Source organism: Ambystoma mexicanum, chromosome 8, assembly GCF_040938575.1.
Source record: "Ambystoma mexicanum isolate Mex_15411 chromosome 8, UKY_AmexF1_1, whole genome shotgun sequence".
Taxonomy (NCBI): Eukaryota; Metazoa; Chordata; class Amphibia; order Caudata; family Ambystomatidae; genus Ambystoma; species Ambystoma mexicanum.
In genome coordinates, this window is record NC_090929.1 from 339,183,948 (window position 1) to 339,205,922 (window position 21,975).

At 49.7% G+C, this 21,975-nt stretch overlaps 1 protein-coding gene across 5 annotated transcripts in view; it reads right to left on the minus strand.

Moving 5' to 3' along the window:
• EXD3 (exonuclease 3'-5' domain containing 3) overlaps nucleotides 1–21,975 on the minus strand; it is a 3,187,846-nt gene that overhangs the window by 1,673,274 nt on the left and 1,492,597 nt on the right. For all 5 annotated transcript variants that reach the window (XM_069609779.1, XM_069609780.1, XM_069609781.1 and 2 more), the window contains one exon: nucleotides 15,848–15,986. In XM_069609779.1, coding sequence (XP_069465880.1) covers nucleotides 15,848–15,986 — 139 coding nt within the window. The remainder of the gene's footprint in view (nucleotides 1–15,847; nucleotides 15,987–21,975) is intronic.

Sequence of the window (21,975 nt, forward strand, 5' to 3'; positions counted from 1 at the left end):
GGCAGCTTCGGGGACCCGGTACTACTTCTCGTACCGGTCCCTCTTCGCAGGAGCCGTGGCAGGGTTCTTGAGGAGGGCGAGCCCCTCATCCCAGATGTCATCAAGAAGTGGTACGGCGAGGACCCTTCCTTTTAGCCTCGCACCGCTGGTAAAGGAACCCCTCCTTTTCCTCGGGGCAGAGCTGGAAGAGCTCGGATGCCCTGGAGATCATTGCATGGAAGGATCCAATCTCGTCAGGCGGGGACGCCCGGGCAGGGGGCGACACGTCCCGTCGTCACCTCCGTCGTCATCCATACCCATCGTAGTCGTGTCCATGCCTGTGGGTAGTGGACCGGGGGGAAGGCAGAGAAGGCCGCAGAGGCGGGAGAGGAGGCCCAGGAAGGTCCTGGCTCCGGATCCTCCGTTAGATCTGGCTCAGGCTCCTCTGTCGGGGGAAGGGGAAACCTAGTCCTTATCTCCGAGCATAAGGACTGGATGGCTGACAAAATGGCCGCCGAGGTGTCCTGCGGCGCTGGAAACGACGGGAGCGAGGGCTCTTGAGGAGCCTCGTCTGCGTCACCGTCGCCCTCGTCGGGATCCCTCCCGATGGGCTGGGTCTCCTCCACGACTTGGATGAGCTCCTCTTCAGAGGTCGTGTCCGTATCCACGACGGCCACCACCCCCTCCCCCCCCCTTTACAACGAGGACTTCGTGGGGGTCTTCTCGATGGGCCTGAAAGACGACTCCCTCCGCGGTGGCAGGGAGACTCTGGTACCCGAGGGCGCCTCCACTGGTGTAGCCTCCACAGGCTGAGCCAGGGCCGCGGCGACATCCTCAATCGAGGTCCTAGCAGGGTGAATCACGGCCAACGTCACCTTCTGTACGCCTGGGGCCTCCACCTTCGGGGGAGGGTCCGAGCCTCGCTCCCCCTCTGCCGGAGTCTTCGAGATTGACCAGGGCCTCTCCAGAAGCTTCGCCGGGTTCTCTGACTTCCTCTTACCCGAGCCAGAGCGTTGGCTCGTGGTCGATGGTGCCGGGGAGGGTGCGCCTTGCCTGGCAGCCAAGGAGCCCGACCGTTCGGTGGTCCCGGTGCCCGCAGACTCGCGGTGCTTAGCCTTTTGTTGGGCCCCCGTCGCCGGAGCACCCTCACAGGACTTAGAAGACCGCTCGGACATCATCTTCTTCTCGCCTGGCGGGCTCTTACCTTCCAGCCAGTTGGCGAGACGGAGGTGGCGATCCTTCATGGTCTGCTCCGACATGTTTCCACAAAACGCGCAGTCCTTCTCCTTGTGCGTCTTGTCCTCATGGAGACAGTAGAGACATAACAAATGCTCGTCCTCCTTGAAAACGTTCTGAAGCTGGCATCCAGGGCAAGCTTCCCGGGCGTCAAGCTCCTATTCTCCTGGGCCATGTCCGGGGTAGGCCTCGGAACTTCTGGAATCCTCCAAAAGCGTAACTCGACGAAATCTTCACCCTTGAGGGGCGTAGAAAACTCAGAAACGGATCCCCGTTGATCGGAAGTAGAAACAGTGGAGCTTGAGGCTCTTTTAACCGAAAAAATGAGAAAATCTCCTGAAAAAAGCGCGAAAACGCAGCAATAGCTCGAGAGCTAAGCACGAGGACTCCCAACACTTGAACGTGCGGTAAAAATCTGAGGATGGCTGCCAGGGGCGGGGCTTAGGGAGAGGGCAGTCATTGGCTGGGGGCAGTATGACCCAGAGACCAGTGATTGGTTGCTACTGAGAAAGACAGATCAGAAATGAAACTGATACTGATTTTTTCTATACCGAGGATTCCCGGCCTGACGACGGGGAATATTCATGAGCATGTGAATCCATGCCAGACCCCATGCTGGAGAACTGACCAATCTTCAAGAGGAACTTACTTTGTGAAGCCGGAGAGTATTCCAGTGAAATGCTGATGCCGAAGCTGGCGTTGAGGCCCCTATGCTCAAAGGCAGAACTGATCAGCATGGGAGCATAACAGTCTACGTAGGTGGGGCAAGAAGAAAGCCTTCGAATCACTTAAAAATAATAAATCTATAGTCATTCGAAGAGCTGATAAAGGCGGTGCCATTGTTCTCCTGAATCGCACGGATTATGTGAATGAATGTCTACGACAATTGGCAGATACTACATTCTATAAGCCTATTACATTGGATCCTACCACCCGACTGAAGAGTCTAATATCCCTTAAAGTAGAAAAAGCTCGAGACAGAGGGTAGATCACATGCAAAGAAGCGGATTTTCTTGTTAAACATGATCCCAGTATTCTCCTGTTTTATATTCTCCCGAAAGTCCACAAAACATTGACAAATCCCCCGGGGAGACCGATTGTTTCTGGAACTAATTCTATTCTGGAACCTCTGGCCAAATTCACAGATTGTTTTTTTAAGGGATTTGTAAAGGCGATGCCATCTTATATTCAAGACTCGATGTCAGTAATTAATTTAATCGAGAATTTTCCTTTCAACTCAAGTGAAGATATCATGGTGACTTTAGATATCGTCTCACTGTACACAAAGATTCCCCAAACTGCAACACTTGATGTAATAGAGGAATTACTTTATACAAAGCGAGCTACAGGTATGATGCCTAACTCGTTTATTCTATGGTGCACTATGCTCTCACTGACACAGAACTATTTTCAGTTCGATGGACTCTTTTTCCAACAGGTCCATGGGACTGCTATGGGGTCGGCTGTAGCTCCTTCCCTGGCTAACCTATATGTAGATTTTGTAGAGCAAATGAGTATTTACAGTGACAACAACATCTATAAACATCATATCACGGTATGGAAGAGATACATCGATGATGTGTTATTAATTTGGCATGGAGATGAAGTGACCCTTCTAGCTTTTTTTCAGTGGCTAAACCGAGTTAATCCCTTTCTTAAATTTACTATCAATTATCAAAGGAATTCGATAGACTTTCTGGATCTGACAATCATCTCTGATCAGTCCACTCGACGATTAACTTCAAACCATATCATAAGGCTACAGACCGGAACTCATTATTGAGATATGATAGCTTCCACCCCAAAGCATTGAGAGACAACTTACCGTTTGGCCAATTTCTCAGACTCAAACGGAATAGTAGTAGTAAGGAAATATTCCAGTCTGAAGCACTTAGTCTGAGCCAGAACCTGATCCACCGAGGCTATCCAGCCAAAATTGTAAGGAGGTCCTTTAAAAGGGCATCGAACAACCACCGCGATGCTCTTTTGGAATATCGGTCCAAGGCTGTTTCCAATAAGACCGACCCTCTAGTTTTTGTTAGTACATTCAATCATTTATCTAACCATGTGGTTAAGATAATAAAAAAACATTGGCATTTACTAGCACAGGCCAAAATACCTATTCCAGTCCCCCGTTGTGCCTTTAAACGGGGTCGTAATATCAAAGAACTGTTCAGTAGGAATGATATTAGCATTAGAGACAATGACCAAATGACCATCACTCAACAATGGGGTATGTCTAAACCTAAAGGGCATGCACCTTGCGGGGCTTGTGTATGCTGTCAGTTCACCAGTCGAACCACAGAAGTTGACATTGGGTTACCTAGACCATGGGAACAGAAGATGTTTTCCAATTGCAATTCCCAAAATGTAATATATGCTATATGGTGCCCATGCCCTAAATTATACATCGGCAAAACAGAGCGAAAAATTAAGATTTGTATCAATGAGCGCAGGAGCTGTATCAGGACTATCATCATTACGGCTCCTATGGTTGGCCATTTTATGATGCGTCATCACAACTGTAATGACCTAAAGTGGACTGTGCTAAAGAAATGTCCTATTACCAATAACAGATCGGCTGATAAACAAACCTTGCCCAGAGAGGAACTTAAACTCATTTATATGAGTAATAGTCATGTGGTTGGCCTCAATGAATTAATCAATTGGAATATTTAATATACACTATTTGGATATATTTCTTTATTTCCCTCTGAACGTGAATGATTAGATTATTATTCTCGATATGAATATCAGTCCGATATATACTGGGTTATGACACTCACCAGTTACGATATAAGGGGCTGTATATTTATGGAACGTTATGGTCCCGCTGCATTGCTCGTCCGTGCCATCGTTACACATACAAGGATCAGAGTACGGTTCGGGCTGTTTAACGATAACATTATAAAAGGGCTCATCAATGCTCTGTTGATAATGCTAAATAACAAAATTAGTCTGACACCGATGTCAGAAACGCACATATTACTATGCATTTGTTGCCGATCCCTTATAGTAAACTACTTTTGATACGCAGTGGTCACGTGACTATACGCAAGACCATAGAGCGTATTTATAGTCCTAGTACTGACTTGCAGACGGAGCCGGCGATCCATAGAGCCACCGACTAGGGACACAATGGACGCTCATTATCGGTAAGTTAACTTACAGATTGTAGAATTACTGATTCCTCTGGACCGAGAATATATGTTTATCCAGATCGATCCACAATACTTATAGTTTTAACGTTACCTGGTAATAAGAATGGCTTATAATGGAATCTAAATGTAAAATAGTTGGAGTTTGAACTTTCCAAACTAAAATACAATTCCCGCTTTTTTGTATATACAGATTGGGCGCATACTGTTGAACGTAACATGATGAGAATACGTCCCCTTGTTTGCTCACGACACCTATTTGTTGCGTCGACGCTCTACACAATGATGACTGCTAGTACGGATTACTGTCAGTGATAAGGTGGGTACCTTTACGGCCACCTTGTTAAGATTGAGAGAGGGATCGTATTAAGACTACACCTTTGTTGTACACCCTTTGAAAATGAAACTCAACACCATAAAAGGGTTCCAATGGCTTTCATGTCATTTCATTGTTATTTCTTCTTTGTTATAGAGTTTGTCCATAGTAAACTGGACTCTCGAGACCTCCCATCACGAGGGGCCTGATAGCAGCTACATTTATTTATAAAATAGTAGACTGCGACTGACTGGTGCTCAGAGACTAAATGAAAACTTGACAGAATCGGAATTGCTTTTAAGCTGTGAGTTCCCTATGCTTTCGAAGTGTGTTACACATTTTGCTTCACTATCCACCTTTTGGTTTTTCCTAATATATAGCCACATCCGGTGACTGGGCTATAAAATAGTCGTCTTTCCTCTCTTTCCCTAGTCTGGGTTACAAAAGTGGTTATGAATAACTATTGACATGTTTGCAGTGTGTTTAATAGAACCATATAGTCTTGGTGGTATGGTTAAGTCTTGCGGTGATCACAATCGTGGTGGCATGTTAGGATTAGACCAATTGAGTTGGTCTCCTAGTCACTTTACCGTCTGGTAATAGTGACCCCTTCTGTTCAGAAGACGATACTAGAGAGGTTTGAATTACCTCTTTAGTTGTGCACTTCGCCCATTAATAGTACGAAGTTATCACATATCAATCAGTATACTATTGCATTTTGAGCCTGATTCTGCGTGTTTTTGTGTTGGTTTTCCACAGGAGAGTTCTTGCTGTTGTCCGTTGGTCTACACTGAAAAATATCTCTGTTTTGAATACACTGGATATACTTAACCCCTGATGAATTTCTGCATAATAATCAGAGTACAGAAAGAAACATGTCGGGTTGGGGAAAACAATCCTATTTTGTATATCATTGTTAATCAGATCATATCACAACGGTAGTAATGATTTAAACCTCAGAAGGTTGCTGATATGTCAATATTTCACTATTCTGAATGATATTGAATTGTGATTGTATTTTAGACACTTGTTTTATATTTTTGATATAATTGTTTAAATTTGAATGTATTAAAAATGAGAAGGTTAGAATGTTTGAGTGTGTATGAATGAAGTATGTCTGAGGTATTGTTGCTTTGAGATATGATATTTGTGTGGTACCTAATCAGATAGGTCATTCGATCGCTAACCGATTCTAGATTTGCACTGTTTGAGGTACTTCTGATGAATGTTTGTATTTTAGAACTATATAATTGATTTTTATATAGGTTGTTTATACATTGTTGATATGTGAATAAAAAATATTTATGATTGTATTGTGTCCTAGTGAGTAGAATTGAATTTTTTCTCCTCACACATTGTTGTGAAATATGGACACTTGGTCTTTTCATTTAGATATAGGTAAGAAATGAAGTTTTGTTAACCAACTGCACACTTGAACTCTCCAACACAGATTCACGAGTTTTATGGTCTTCGATGTTCAAGATAGTATAAGGTCATATACAGGCCAGACCACAGTACTGAGATACGCCCGTTATCCCCTGTTACTCCTGTTAGTTGTTGGGGCAAGAACAATGCCAGCTGCAGTGCAGCTCCATGCCCCTGACATACCTCTGTTTGCTTCAATGAGTGTAGTGGGACCTGGCACAGACCCAAGGGCCTTGGCTAGATATCAAGCATAACGAGCCTGAATTACTCCATTGTCCTGATGAACGACATTACACAGCAAGGTAAGCGCAAAGGTGATTACTTCTCGGAGGTCTCATCAGGGTCCCATGAGCGAGAGTGACTTTGTCACCTCCTCATGGAGGAGGGAGAAGAGTGATATCTGGAGTCACTGGAAGAGCAGAATCTCTTCCTGCGTTTAACCTTCTTATTCTTCTTTGCTGGTGGGGCTTCTTCCTCTTAGACATCACAAAGGAATCGTGCCCTTTTCAACGAAGGATCTGATGACAATGACTTTGCTGGTTCCCTTTTTCTTCCTTTGTGGAGTGAGTAAAGAGTTTGGCGGCATGCTCATGGAGGGCCTAAAGATGCATGGATTGGCAGAATCCGCAATAGTCTGTCATAATACTCACCAAGGCAATAAGGAAACAGCTTGATGGGATTTGACATTGACATTTGACTCCCGCAGTCCAAGCAGGCTTGAAGCCAGAGGCCTTCGGGTTATGAGGTGTGAAGCAAGAATGGTAGCAAAAGCTGCTTTTATTCCAAGCAGCATACCGAGTGTGGAAAAAGGAACAGAGGTAATCAGGCATAACTGGCTCCATGTATGCTGGCCCAGCATCAAGTTCAGTGTTTGTGGCATCGAGCTGAACCAAAGCAGAGCAACACTGCACCCCTGATTGCTGAAATAAAGGTTCCAAAACAGCAGGCGCTTAGACCTTAGGTCGAAGATGAGGAATTTTTGGGAGGGGCGGGTACTTCCTTAAACAACTCCAAAACATTCCCTTCACTCCAAGGAAATTGAAACACAGATGGCACATCACAAAGTCAGCTGATCTGTCTATTCATCTGTGGCCTTTACTTTTCTTTACTTTATAACATTTGTAAATCGCAGCCATGGACCCTAGGGCGTGAGGGCGCTACAAGACATAGACAACGCATAACAAAAATCATCAAAAAGTTCACAATTAGGCACCGGAATAGAAGATTAAAATCATCAGGTGAAAGACTATGAATAAATTAATGCTTCTTGACACCACCATCCTAGAAGAACAAGTTACTCTCTTACCTGGTAACGTTCTTTCGATGGGATGGTCCGACGACATATTCCATATCTACGACACAGTAATCACCACAGCTGTGCTGCTTCAGAAAATCTTTCGGCGTCTGCGTCGATGACGTCGATACGCCACCCTTGAGGACCTCCTCCGACGGCCGATGTCACTGGATGTTATAAGTAGGATGCACGACGCCCGTAGCCTCAGTTGTAGTATTTTTTCCCCCAGAACGTGTGGCACCAGTCTTCTGCCAGTCTGACCACACAAAGCCTTGCGGAAACGTAAGCTGCAATCGCATAAGAAATTCAATAGCAGGGAAGGTAGGGAGGGAGCGATATGGAATACGTCATCGGACCATCCCATCGAAAGAACGTTACCAGGTAAGAGAGTAAATTGTTCTTCGAGGGGATTGGGTCCTCCGACGTATTCCATATCTATGACAGACTCCCAAAGCAGTACCGATGCAAGGAGGTGGGAAAAGAATTTAGAAAAAGAAATTAAGAATGCCCAATCAAATTGCAGATCAAAGGACCGCCTTGCCAAAGGCCAGATCCTGCCCACAGATCGAATCGAGGGAGTAGTGACGTACAAAAGTATGGATCGAAGCCCAGGTGGCTGCGTCACAGATGTTACGAATAAGAACACCCCTCTGTAGGGCAGTAGAGGCAGCCATACCCCTGGGTAGAATGGGCCCGCAAGCCTACCAGTGGGTCCTTACCCGCTAAGCGTTAACACTCAGAAATAGCCAGAATAATCCAGCAAGTCAAAGTCTGCTTAGTCACAGCTTGTCCCAAACGCTTTCCAGCGTAACCAATGAAGAGTTGATCGTCCACTCCGACCCGGGACATGCGCGAAATATAAAAGATTAAAGCTCCCCTAGGATCGAGCCTATGGAGCCTCTCCTCTTCCTTACCAGGATGTGGAGGAGGATGAAATGCCGGAAGAACAACCTTCTGGCTTAAATTAAATTCCGACACCACCTTTGGAAGAAAGGAAGGACGAACTCTAAGGACAACCCTGTCCTTCTGAAATACAGTGAAGGGTGGCTTAACTGAAAGTGCCTGTAACTCGCTCACTCTGCGAGCGGAAGTGACCGCAACCAAAAATACAGTTTTAAGAGTTAACAGTCTCAAAGGGCATGAATGCAAAAGCTCAAACGGAGCACCCATCAGAAACTTGAGGACAAGGTTCAAATCCCAACCGGGCACCTGGAAAGGCAACGGAGGAAACACATTAGTGAGCCCTTTTCAAAACTGAGAAATTAAAGGAATTTTAAAATAAGAACACTCTTCAGACGAGCGCTTAAATATGGACTGCGCCACCAGGTAACCTTTAACAGTACCCACTTGCAAGCCCCTGTGGGCAAAAGAAAGCAAAAAAGACAGGACCTCAGGAATGTCACATGCAAAAGGATCCACATTCTTAACCCTGCACCAGTCGCAGAACTTTCTCCAAAGGCAAAAGGTACAGGGACTTTGTTGCAGGCCTTCTGGCCGAATGCAACACCTGCATCACGTCTTCAGGGAGGTCCCAATCCTTATACCTCAACCTTTCAGAAACCAAGCGTGAAGGTTGAGGGATCTGACCTCTGGATGGAGAACCTGACTCCCCCCTCCCGTGAGAGCAGATCATCTCGGTAGTGAAGACGACGTGGAGGGCAGATGGACAAGTCGAGAAGGTCCGGGTACCATGTCCTACGGGCCCACGCCGGAGCAATAAGGATCATCCCGGAACCGAACCTTCGTAACCTCTGCAGCACTTGCGGGATGACAGGGACTGGAGGAAACGCATACAGCAGTGGGAATGACCACTCCACCACGAACGCGTCTCCTAAGGCTCCTTTTGGAGGAAATTCCCGCAAGCAGAACCTTTCGCACTTCCGGTTGACACTGGAGGCGAACAGATCCACTTGAGAGGTCCCCCAAATGGCGAAGATCTCCAGGAGAATCTCCTGAGCCAGCTCCCACTCGTGAGAGATCGTGCTCTGCCTGCTCAGAGCGTCCGCCGTCTTGTTTTCGTCTCCGGCCAGATGAACTGCCGAGATCGAAACTTCTGCTGGATTGCCAAGAACCAGAGCTGCATCACCTCCATGCACAGAGGAAGTGACCCTGCCCCCCCTTTTTGTTGAGGTAGGGCATGGCCACTGTGTTGTCCGTCAGGATCAGGACATTCTTTCCTCGCACAGTCGGCAGAAAAGCCTTCAGGGAAAGCCTGACGGCCCACAGCTCCAACAGATTGATATGGAGTCTGGACTCCGACGGAGACCAACGACCGCTGACTGTCAACTCGTTGGCATGAGCTCCCTATCCTGTGAGGCATGCGTCTGTCACAATCGTCACCTCCGGCCAGGGTAGACAAAAAGGAGCCCCCTTCATCAGATTGCCTTTGACGGCTCACCACAGAAGGTCCTGGGCGACCGAGTACGGCACCTGAACAGGGTCCGACATCCTGCCGGAGGACTGAGACCACTGGAGCTTGAGTGCCCATTGCAAAGATCTCATCCGCAACCTGGCCTCTTGGTAGGCAGAAACCTGTGCAGTTCCCTTAGGGACCACTGCAAAAGATTTAAGACTACAGGTGTTGGCAGTAAACCCACTTGGTAGCAGTCTGCACCACCCAGATTTACCTGGTAGCTGTGGCTGAGCAGTCAGACTTCCCTCAAGAAGAGTTAGGCAGTATGCAAAGTATACACAATAAGCACTCAGATACAACAATACAAGCAAACACTGACCAGAGCTTTGGTATCAAAGTATATAATTATTTATTTAAAAATACACTGTTGAAAACACCCCAGCACTCTTATTGAAAAATATTCTAAACACAGTTACTATTATAATATATACACCCCTTTTTCCTTATCAGATAAGTCACTGTAAAACACCACTTATTTTCATACAGAGGTGAGCGCTTAACTAGATGGCACTCCAATAAGTTTGTGAGAAAGGGAGGGAAAAAGACAGAATATGGAAAAGTACACCACTCTAAGATTCAGGAACACTGTTAGCAAAGCAGAAGAGCAAAAGTCACTGGTGAGCCAAAGTCCAAAGGCTGGGCCCACTCTTAGAGAGAGCAGAGCACAAATGCGCCCAAGATCACACAGTTTTACACTAGGCTTAGAAAGTCTTGCAGAGGGTTCATAAAGGGTTTAGAGAGGCTTACGAAGGTTTAGCCAGGGTGTCCCAGACTAACCCAGGTTCGAAAGCCGGGGGCTAAATCTACCCCGTACAGTCGGTAGAAAGGGAAGCCAGGCGGGACACGGTACCTTAAGTGGGAAGGATCCTCCAGCGGTGGCACTTGTTCCTGGTAGTGGGTGCAAATTGCGCCGTCGTCCAGGGGAAGAGACGATCTCAACTTGGAGGAAAGATGAAGGTCGTTGCACTACCAGGGAAGAAACCAGCCGTGGAGTTTTCCGGTTAAAGGTGGTACCTTTGTTTCACGGTCGTGGTAAAACGTGGTATCCCGGTTGCCGGGTTGCTTGGCACAGGCAAGGCGGCCATGAGGTACGTCGGGAAGGCGAAAAGACGGTGAAACTGGTTATCCCCACCAGTCAAAGGAAAAAGACTCTCCGGCGGGAGATGATCTCTGTCGTTGGGAAAAGTGGTGAGACGGCCCAGCAGGGCTCCACCGGTGGTGGTGTCGTGGCAGGTCGGCTCAGCTTCTCCCTCGTCGGATTCTTAGGTCCTGTGGCGACTTCTGAAGTTCCAGTCCCCAAAACCCTGCTTTTATGCAGCAAACCCCCATTCACTCAGCCTAGCTGTCACTCAAACATGCTAAGTGGTGAGCCGGCCGGCTCACCACTTGGGCCAATCAGGATGGAGTGCGACTTGAGTTGCCTAGGCAACTCAGTCCAGGGTGCCTAAATTCCCCTCCACCCCTCCTAAGTACCCCAGACAGAGTGGCACCACTTTGCGGGGCTTCTGTGGAGAAGCCCGCCAAAAAGTGGAACAAAGGGCTCGACTTGGGTTGGAGTCACAGAAGAGAACACAAACGCCATTTTAGAATCAAGTTTTGGCAAAAAATACCAACCGGAGAATTAATATTAATTAAATAAACCGGCGGTATGTTCGAGGCTACCGTAAATAATTAAATAAAGATAGTAGCCTAAAACAATGGGAAATCCCATAGGAAAATATTCGCGGTTGAATATAAAAAGTAGTATCCACTGCCACCAGCCAAAACACGATCAGGGGTGACGGAGACGTGCCCCCTCGACTAACAGACCCTGGGGCAATCGAATTGCCCAGGCCAGTATGTCCACAATATGATGGTTTGTACTGGTTCTGTTCAGAATTTAAGACTAGTAAAGTCAATGGTGACTTTACATGCCCTGGGAGACAGTAGGTAGTCCCAGGTTATGGAGTCTATACTGGGGGGTCACTATGACACCCCTGTGTCACTGCACTGAGGGTGCTGTGTAACACATCGCAAAAACACATGAAGCCCTATGGAGTAAAAGACCCCATAGCCCATTAAACACATTTAGATTCAAAGAAACACACTCAAATCATGTCCAAGAGTGAGGGTAAAAGAATCTCACTCTTGGCAGGAGAAAAAAATAAACCCCAAAAATCCAGCAAAGCTGCTGGGGGAATCACTAGGTTAGGAAATTCAGCCTAAACAGAGAATTCTTCCTAACACCTCTGGCACCAGAAGAATGCAGGATGCCATGAGGCCGAGCAATCTCAAGAACTCGAACGCTGGGAGACTCTGGTCAAGCTGAAACTGTGCACCATCTGCTGAATGTGATGAGCCCTCACCTGGGGAGGAAAACACTGCCCCAAGGACGTGTCAAGCACTGCTCCAATGTACTGGAGCCTCCGAGTTGGTGTCAAATGGGACTTCTTTAAGTTGAGGGAGAAGCCCAGCTTGTGGAGGGAGTGGCAGGTGACTAACAGATTATCCAGGACTTGCTCGGGAGAGCGCGCCCTGATCAACCAATCGTCCAGGTAGGGGTAGACGTGAATCCCCTCTTTCCTGAGATGCGCTGCCACCACTACCATGAGCTTGGTGAAGACCCTTTGGGCAGAGGTCAATCCGAACGGCAGTACCCGAAACTGAAAGTGCAAGTCGCCAACTGCGAACTTCAGGTACTTCTTGTGCTTTGGATGGATCAGCACATGAAAATAAGCGTCCTTGAGGTCGAGAGACACCAACCAGTTCTGAAGTTGAAGGGCCTGGAGGACTTGAGAGGCAGTAACCATCTTGGACTTGTCCTTCCTGAGGAGTTTGGTTAAACCGTGCAAGTCCATTATGGGTCTCAATCCCCCGTCTTTCTTGGAAATCAAAAAATAAGGGGAATACAATCCCTTGTTCCTCTCTGCTAGAGGCACCAGTTCTATGGCACCTTTCTCCAGCAGGGATTGAATTTCCGGCGCAAGGAGCGGATCCGGACTCTTCAAAGAGAGATTCCCCGGTGGATTGTCTTGAGGCCTCTGCCGGAAAGGAAGGCAGTAGCCGTGGGCTATGATCTCCAGAACCCACACATCTGAAATAATGGCACGCCACTCTACAAGATGCTGCCCCAGCCTTCCCCCAACCGGCGAACCATGCGACATGGCCTCATGACTGAGCTGAAGCGGCTGCGGCGTTGCCTGAGGGCAAAGAGGCAACTGCCCGAGTGGCCTTCGCACCTCGAGTACCTTGTTTTCCACCTCTGGCACTTATACGGTGGCCGCTTTGACTGGCAGCTCCTCTCGCTTTACCAAAGGATGAGTAATAACGAAAGGAACCTCCCCTCCATTTCTGTCCCCAGGACGAAAAGACGCAGGTTGTCGAACTGCAACACCCAACGACTTCACTCCAGCTTTGGAGGTCTGCAAGGCTCTCGTCAGCCTTACTGCCAAAAAGATGTTCCCTGTCAAAGGGCATGTTAAGGAGCCGGGCACGCACATAGGGAGAAAACCCAGACTTCCGCAACCACGCAAACCTGCGTATTACAGTGCTCGCCGCCATGGACAGGCTGACGCAATCTGCCATGTTCAAACCCGACTGAACGGCCTCACACATGGCATCCTTGCCATCCTGGACCATAGCAAGGAAACCATCCCGTTCGTCCAATTCGGGAATATGTTCAGCCGCTAAGGAAACAGTTCCACAGAGTGTGCGTGAAACGAGACAAGGCACATATGGAGTTGGCCACCTGAAGCGCCATACCCCCTGAAGAAAACACTTTCTTCGCCCAACCATCAAAACGTTTGTCGTCCCTATCAGGAGGGATGGTAGGATACAACGCCTGCTTTGCCGGGGCCGTAGCCGCCTGCACCACCAAACTCTACGGAGTGGGGTGCTTGGTCAAGTAGCAGGGGTCGCTACTGGCTGGGTGGTATTTTCGCGGCAAAGACTTGCCCACTGCCGGGAGACTCTCCGGAGCAGTCCAAGCCGCCGCCACCCTCCTCTGTAGAGCCATATGGAACGGCAGTACCGGGTCAGTTGGTGGACCTTGGTCGAGGATATCCATAAGATCATCCTGAAGAAAATCCCCCGGAGGAGCAGACCACCCCGGGTACTCTGTAACCCTAGACATAAGGTGCCAGTACGAAGAGTCGGCATGAGTGCCAGGCTCAGGCCTACAAAACTCCACCTCCGGAGAGGTGTCCAGACCACTGGCGTTGTGCAGGGACTGACGCAGGTCCTCAATTTGGCTATGGCCCGAGAGAATCTCATCTGGCACCCTATCAGGAACCATGCCATCATCAGAGCCCTCATCCACCTCTGAAATGTACTCAAGATGGTGGTAAGAGGGCACAGAATGGGGAACAAAGCCATGCTAGAACTTGGCCAGAGCCTTTCTAGGGGTTCCACCGTGCCCCGGGGTACCCCCGTCGAAACAGCCTCGAAAGGCGTTGAGTGAATCGGCGTCGAACGCGGCGCCGACAGCATCGACGGCGTTGACACAGGCCTCGAGGACGGAGCCCCGAGCGTGTTCCTCGACAGCCTAGGCATCGATGGCATCGACGACTTTTTCGGAGGCGGAGCCTCGAAAGAGTCCGTAGACGACCTCGGCGCCACAGGCGTCAACGTCTTCCTCAAAGACACCACAAGTGCACACGGTCTCGAGCACGTCAAGGACCGGGACCTGGGACGGGCATGACGAGAATGATTCCCCTTGTCCAAGCGGGACCTTTCCCGCGAATCGTGCCGACCACCCGAGTCCGAAGGTGTACGAGCGGTGTCTCTCGACCGATCACGACCGACCCCACTAGGAGGCGCGGACGGACCAGTGCCCTGCGATTCGAGAATCGCTAGCATTTTCTTACCAAAGGAAGCCCATTCCTCTGGCGTCGCATGCTTGGTGGGATAAGTGACCGGCTGACGGGCAGAGTCCACGGATGAGGACGGGGAAGACGACTGATGACGGCGCTTCCGGGAGTGCCCCGAAGAGGCAGAGGAGTGGTGGGACCTACTCCGAGACCCACTGGAATTCCGACGACAATGCAGAGCATCGCCCCTCGAATCGTCCGTCGAAAGCCCCGCAGATCTCGACTTGGCTTGGACACCTTACCTACCGACAGTTTCTTCTTGCGCTCCCACAAGGATTTGGACGTAAGCGACTGGCAGTCGACACAATCATCCTTGTCATGGGCCTCCCCGAGGCACCAGAGGCAGGCATCGTGCGAGTCCGTCGCCGACATCTTGGACCCACAGTCCCTGCACTTCTTAATGCCCGGACGCGGTGTGGAAGACGAGGTAGACATCACGAAGGATATACTTCACAAACGAACAGGTTCGAAAAACCGATAAAGAACAGAAACTCCAAAGAGTCGAGGCGCGCCGAGATCTCCGAAGCGAACACGTTCGTGAAAAAAACGGAACTGAGGCTACGGGCGTCGTGCGTCCTACTTATAACATCCAGTGACGTCGGCCGTCGGAAGAGGTCCTCGAGGGCGACGTATCGACGCAGATGCCGAAAAATTCTCCGAAGCAGCACAGCTGTGGTGATTACTGTGTCATAGATATGGAATACGTCGGAGGGCCCAATCCCCTCGAACATGCTATTATATGCAGCTATTTATATTATGCCTTGTTTAATAGCTCAAGACTCCTATGTGTTTTCCTGTCAGGGTCCTTTGAAAACTCACTGCAGCAGCCACAGAATCCTGGGTAATCATACACAATGACCTAATAGAAAGGGGTTTAACGAAGGATTAATAAGCCAGGAATTGTGACCCACTAGAATATTGCCAGAAGCCTGACTAGGAGTGAGGTCTCCACCCAAAATATACTGCCATTTGCGCATTATAAATCCCCACTAAATAAAAAATAAATAAGAAGTGTGGCTAAGGCGTAGATCTATAACGTTTATAATAGCAGTGCATCGCCATGTGGTTAACAGGGGCAATGATTTTAACTATGGCATGGGAAACACTGATAACTCCTCCCCTGTGTTTCATTCTTTTCCCTTGTTCCATTTCAAAATGGGTGTGCATTTCATACACTACCTTCAGCACCACCCTCTTGCACTCAGCCACCTCTTCCAAACTCTGCAGGAAGTGTATGTTGGTCCTGGGAAAGGGAAGCTGGTAAAAGTCCCCCTTCCGGTCCTGAAAATCATCACCACTCTGTTCCTCCACATCCAGGCTGGAATAGAAAAGAGGACAACAGCTCCAATAAAAAATGTGAATACTACAATACAAGCATACATGAGAAAGCATGGACAGGAAATGCAGTGACGATACCAACGAGGAATCGGATATTAACACACAATGTAAAAAGCTACTCGCTACACACAAACGTCTCCACACAAACATGCACTGTGTTCGAATATTTCTTTCATTAGAAGAACAAGTTACTCACCCATGATAACGTTCTTTCGACTGGATGCTCCTCCCACGTATTTCTCATCTTCGATATTCGATATCCAGCTTCAGCTGCTTTGGGAAAACAAATTCGGCAGAGGGCGCTGTGCGTCGATGCAGTCGACTCGATGTCCCTCGAGGGCCTCCATATCGAGGAGGTCATTGAAAGTATATATAGCACGTGCAGCGCCCGTTGGCTTCAGTTGTGTTTTTTCTTCCGGTAGAACTACCTGCATAACCATGGGTTTGACCGTACTAAGCTTTGAAGGAGCGAAAGCTGTAATAGCATGGGAAATTCTACTGTGGGGTAGGCTGGGAGGGCGATGAGGAATACTTGGGAGGAATAAACAGTCGAAAGAATGTTACGAGGGGGTAAGTAACTTGTTCTTCGAATGGATTGTGTCCTCCCATGTATTCCTCATCTTTGATAGACTCCCAAGGCAGTGTTTGTTTTGGTGGAGGGAGTATGAATTTTCTCAATGTTTTCCATGAACCGAATGGAGGACAGCTTTTCCAAATCTTCCAACATGACTGAGGGAAGAATCAAGGCAGTAATGCTTTGTGAACTTGTGTATAGTAGAGCACGTAGCTGCCTCACAAATGTTTTTGATAGGAACACCTCTTTGCAGAGCCAAAGATGTAGCCATACTCCTGGTGGAATGGGCCCTCAAGCCTTCTGGAGGATCTTTGCCCGCCAGCCTGTAGCATTCTGAAATTGTTAGAATTATCCACCTGGATAAGTTCTGCTTTGTCACAGCCTGAACTAGTTTGTGACCTGGATAGCCTATAAAAAGCTGATCATCTATATGAAGTTTGGATAATCTAGAAGAACAAGTTACTTTCTTACCTGGTAACGTTCTTTCGATGGGATGGTCTGACGACGTATTCCATATCTATGACAGGTAATGTCCACAGCTGTGCTGCTTCGGAAAATCTTCGCTGTCTGTGTCCTGCATCGATGACGTCGATGCGCCGTCCCTGAGGACCTCCTCCGACGGCCGTCACACGATGTGATAAGTAGGACGCACGATGCCCATAGCCTCAGTTGTAGTTTTTTCCCCCAGAACGTGTGCCACCAGTTTTCTGCCAGTCAGACACACAAGGCCTTGCGGAACGCAAGCTGCAATCGCAAAAGAAATTCTGCAGCGGGGAAGGTAGGGAGGGAGCGATATGGAATATGTCGGACCATCCCATCGAAAGAACGTTGCCAGGTAAGAAAGTAACTTGTTTTTCGAGGGGATTGGGTCCTCCGACGTATTCCATATCTATGACAGACTCCCAAAGCAGTACCAAGCAAGGAGGTGGGAAAAGAATTTAGAACACAAATTTAGCATGCCCAATCAAATTGCTGAATAAAGGACTGCCTTGCCAAAGGCCAGATCCTGCCCTCGGATGGAATCGAGGGAGTAGTGCCGTACCAAAGTATGTATTGAAGCCAAGGTGGCTGCATCACAGATGTGACGAATAGGAACACCGCTCTGAGGGCAGTAGACGCAGCCACTCCCCTGGTAGAATGGGCCCGCAAGCCAGCCGGAGGGTCTTTACCCGCCAAGCGGTAATACTCGGAGATAGCTAAAATAATCCAACGAGACAAAGTCTGTTTCGTCGCAGCTTGTCCCAAACACTTTCCAGCGTAACCAATGAAAAGTTGATTGTCCACTCTGACCCGGGACATGCGCGAAATATAAAAGCTCAACGCTCTCCTAGGATCAAGCCTATGGAGCCTCTCCTCTTCCTTACCAGGATGTGGAGGAGGATAGAACACCGGAAGAACAACCTTCTGGCTCAAATGAAATTCCGAAACCACCTTCGGAAGAAAAGAAGGACGAACTCTAAGGACAACCCTGTCCTTATGAAACACAGTGAAGGGTGGCTTAACTGAAAGTGCCTGTAACTCACTCACTCTGCGAGCGGAAGTAACTGCAACAAAAAACACAGTTTTCAGAGTTAACAGTCTCAAAGGGCAAGACTGCAAAGGCTCAAACGGAGCACCCATAAGAAACTTAAGAACAAGGTTCAAATCCCAACCGGGCACCAGAAAAGGTGACGGAGGGAACACATTAGTGAGCCCTTTCAAAAACTGAGAAATTAAAGGAATCTTAAAATAGGAACATTCTTCAGACGAGCGCTTAAAGATGGACAGCGCCGCCAGGTAACCTTTAATGGTCCCCATTTGCAAGCCCATGTGGGCCAAGGAAAGCAAAAAAGACAGAACCATGGGAATGTCACATTCAAAAGGATCCACATTCTTAACTCTGCACCAGTCGCAGAACTTTATCCAACAGCAACAGACTTTGTTGCCGGCCGCCCGGCCGAGAACACCACCTCCATCACGTCTTCAGGGAGGTCCCAATCCTTATACCTCAACCTTTCAGAAGCTAAGCGTGAAGGTTGAGGGATCTGAGCTCTGGATGGAGAACCTGATCCCCCCCTCCCGTGAGAGCAGATAGTCTCGGTAGGGAAGACGACGTGGAGGGCAGATGGACAAGTCTAGAAGGTCCGGGTACCACGTCCTCCGGGCCCAAGCCGGAGCAATGAGGATCATCCAGGAACCGAACCTCCGTAACCTCTGCAGTACTTGCGGGATGACGGGGACTGGAGGAAACGCGTACAACAGTGGGAATGACCACTCCACCACTAATGCGTCTCCTAAGGCTCCTTTTGGAGGAAATTCCCGCGAGCAGAACCTTTCGCACTTCCGGTTGACACTGGAGGCGAAGAGATCCACTTGAGGGGTCCCCTAAATGGCGAAGATCTCCAGGAGAAACTCCTGAGCCAGCTCCCACTCGTGAGAGATCGTGCTCTGCCTGCTCAGAGCATCCGCCCCCCCCCCCTTTTTGTTGAGGTAGTGCATGGCCACCGTGTTCTCCATTAGACTCAGGACACTCTTTCCTCACACAGTCGGCAGAAAAGCCTTCAGGGCAAGCCTGACGGCCCTCAGCTCCAACAGATTGATATGGGGTCTGGACTACGACGGAGACCAACGACCGCTGACTGTCAACTCGTTGGCATGAGCTCCCCATCCCATGAGGGATTTGTCCGTCACGATCGTCATCTCCGGCCAGGGCAGCCAAAATGGGGCCCCACCTCATCAGATTGCCTTCGACGGCCCACCACAGAAGGTCCTGGCCGACCGAGGGCGGCACCTGAACATGGTCCGACAGCCTGCCGGAGGACTGAGACCACTGGAGCTTGAGTGCCCACTGCAAAGATATCATCCGCAGACGAGCCTCTAGCACCAGAAGAATGCAGGATGCCATGAGGCTGAGCAGTCTCAAGAACTCGGACGCTGGGAGATTCTGGGCAAGTTGAAACTTGTGCACCATCTGCTGAATGTGAAGAGCCCTCACCTGGGGAGGAAAACACTGCCCCAGGGATGTGTCTAGCACTGCTCCGATGTATTGGAGCCGCTGTGTTGGTGTCAAATGGGACTTCTTTAAATTGAGGGAGAAGCCCAGCTTGTGAAGGGAGTGGCAGGTGACAGACAGATGATCCAGGACTTGCTCGGGAGAGCTCCCCCTGATCAACCAATCGTCCAGGTAGGGGTAGACGTGAATTCCCCACTTTCCTGAGATGCGCTGCCACCACCACCATGAGCTTGGTGAAAACCCTCGGGCGGAGGTCAATCTGAGCGACAGGACCCAAAACTGAAAGTGCGAGTCGCCAACCGCGAACCTCAGGTACTTCTTGTGCTTGGGATGGATCGGCACATGAAAATAAGCGTCCTTGAGGTCGAGAGACACCAACCAGTCCTGAAGTTGAAGGGCCTGGAGGATTTGAGAGAGAGTAACCATCTTGAACTTGTCCTTCCTGAGGTTACCTCCGTAATCTCTGCAGTACTTGGGGCCCCCCCCTCATCCTGAGGGGTTTGTTCAAACCGCGCAAGTCCAAGATGGGTCTCAATCCCTCCGTCTTTCTTCGAAATCAAAAAATAAGTGCTACAGGCACCAGTTCTATGGCGCCTTTCTCCAGCAGGGCTTGAATTTCCTGCGCAAGGAGCGGATCCGGACTCTTCAAAGAGAGGTTCCCAGGTAGATTGACGTGAGGCCTCTGCCGGAAAATAAGACAGTAGCCGTGGGTTATGATCTCCAGAACCCACACATCTGAAGTAATGGCTCGCCACTCTACAACATGCTGCGCCAGCCTTCCCCCAACCGGCGAACCATGTGACCTGGCCTCATGACTGAGTGGTAGCGGCTGCAGCGTTGCCGGAGGGCAAAGAGGCAACTGCCCGAGCGGCCTTGGCACCTCGAGTACCCTTGTTTCCACCTCTGGCACTCTTACGGTTGCCTCTTTGACTGCTAGCTCCTCTCGCTTTACTGAAGGACGAGTAATAGCGAAAGGAACCTCTCCTCCATTGCTGTCCCCTAGGACGAAAAGGCGGAGGTTGTCGAACTGCAGCACCCAACGACTTCGCTGCAGCTTTGGAGGTCTGCGACCTCTCAAGGCTCTCGTCAGCCTTGCTGCCAAAAATATGTTCACCGTCAAAGGGCATGTTGAGGAGCCAGGACTCTCCATCAGGAGCGAACCCAGACTTCCGCAACCACGCAAACCTGCGTATTACGGTGCTCGCCGCCATGGACCGGCTGACACAATTTGCCATGTCCAACCCGACTGAACAGCCTCACACATGGCATCCTTGCCATCCTGAACCATAACAAGGAAACCATCCCGTTCGTCCCCTTCGGGAATATGTTCAGCCGCTAATGCAACACAGTGGTGTGTGTGAAACGAGACAAGGCACATATGGAGTTGGCCGCCTGAAGCGCCATACCCCCTGAAGAAAACACTTTCTTCGCCCAGCCGTCAAAACGTTTGTCGTCCCTATCCGGAGGGATGGTAGGATACGACGCCTGCTTTGCCGGGGCCGTAGCCGCCTGCACCACCAAACTCTCCGGAGTGGGGGGCCTGGACAAGTAGCAGGAGTCGCTACTGGCTGGACAGTATTTTCGCGACAAAGACTTGCCCACTGCCGGGAGACTCTCCGGAGCAGTCCAAGCCGCCGCCACCCTTCTCTGCAGAGCCATATGAAACGGCAATACCGGGACAGTGGGGGGACCAAGATCAAGGATGTCCGTGAGATCATCCTGAACGAACTCCCCTGGGGGAGCCGACCAACCCAAGTACTTGGTGACCCGAGACATAAGGCGCCGATATGAAGAATCGGCATGAGTGCCAGGCTCCGGCCTACAAAACTCCACCTCCGGAGAGGTGTCCAGTCCACTGGTATCATGCAGTGACTGCCTCAGGTCATCAAACTGGCTATGACCCGAGATAAGCTCATCTGGTACCGTAACCGGAACCAAGCCTTCATCAGAGCCTTCATCACCCTCTGAAATGTACTCCAGGCAGTGAGAGGAAGACATCTGGGGACCAAAGCTGTGCCTGACCTTAGCCAGAGCCTTTCTAGGGGCTAACCCCGTGCCACGGGGCCCCTCTGACACCACCGCCTCGAACGAGTCGATATCGAGCGAACCAGCATCGACGTCAGCTGCAGCGCCGCCAGCATCGACGGCGTCGACACAGGCCTCGAAGCCGGAGCTCCGAGCGTGTCTCCCGACGACCTAGGTGCCGACAGCGTCGACGACCCCCTCGGAGGCGGAGCCTCGAGAGAAATCGTCGACGACCTCGGTGTCACAGGCGTCGATCTCTTCTTCGAAGACGGCACATGATCACGCCGTCTCGAGCGCGTTGAGGCCCGGGACCTGGAACGGGCATGGCGAGAACGGCTACCCTTGTCTGAGCGGGACCTCTCCCGCGAGCCGCGCCGA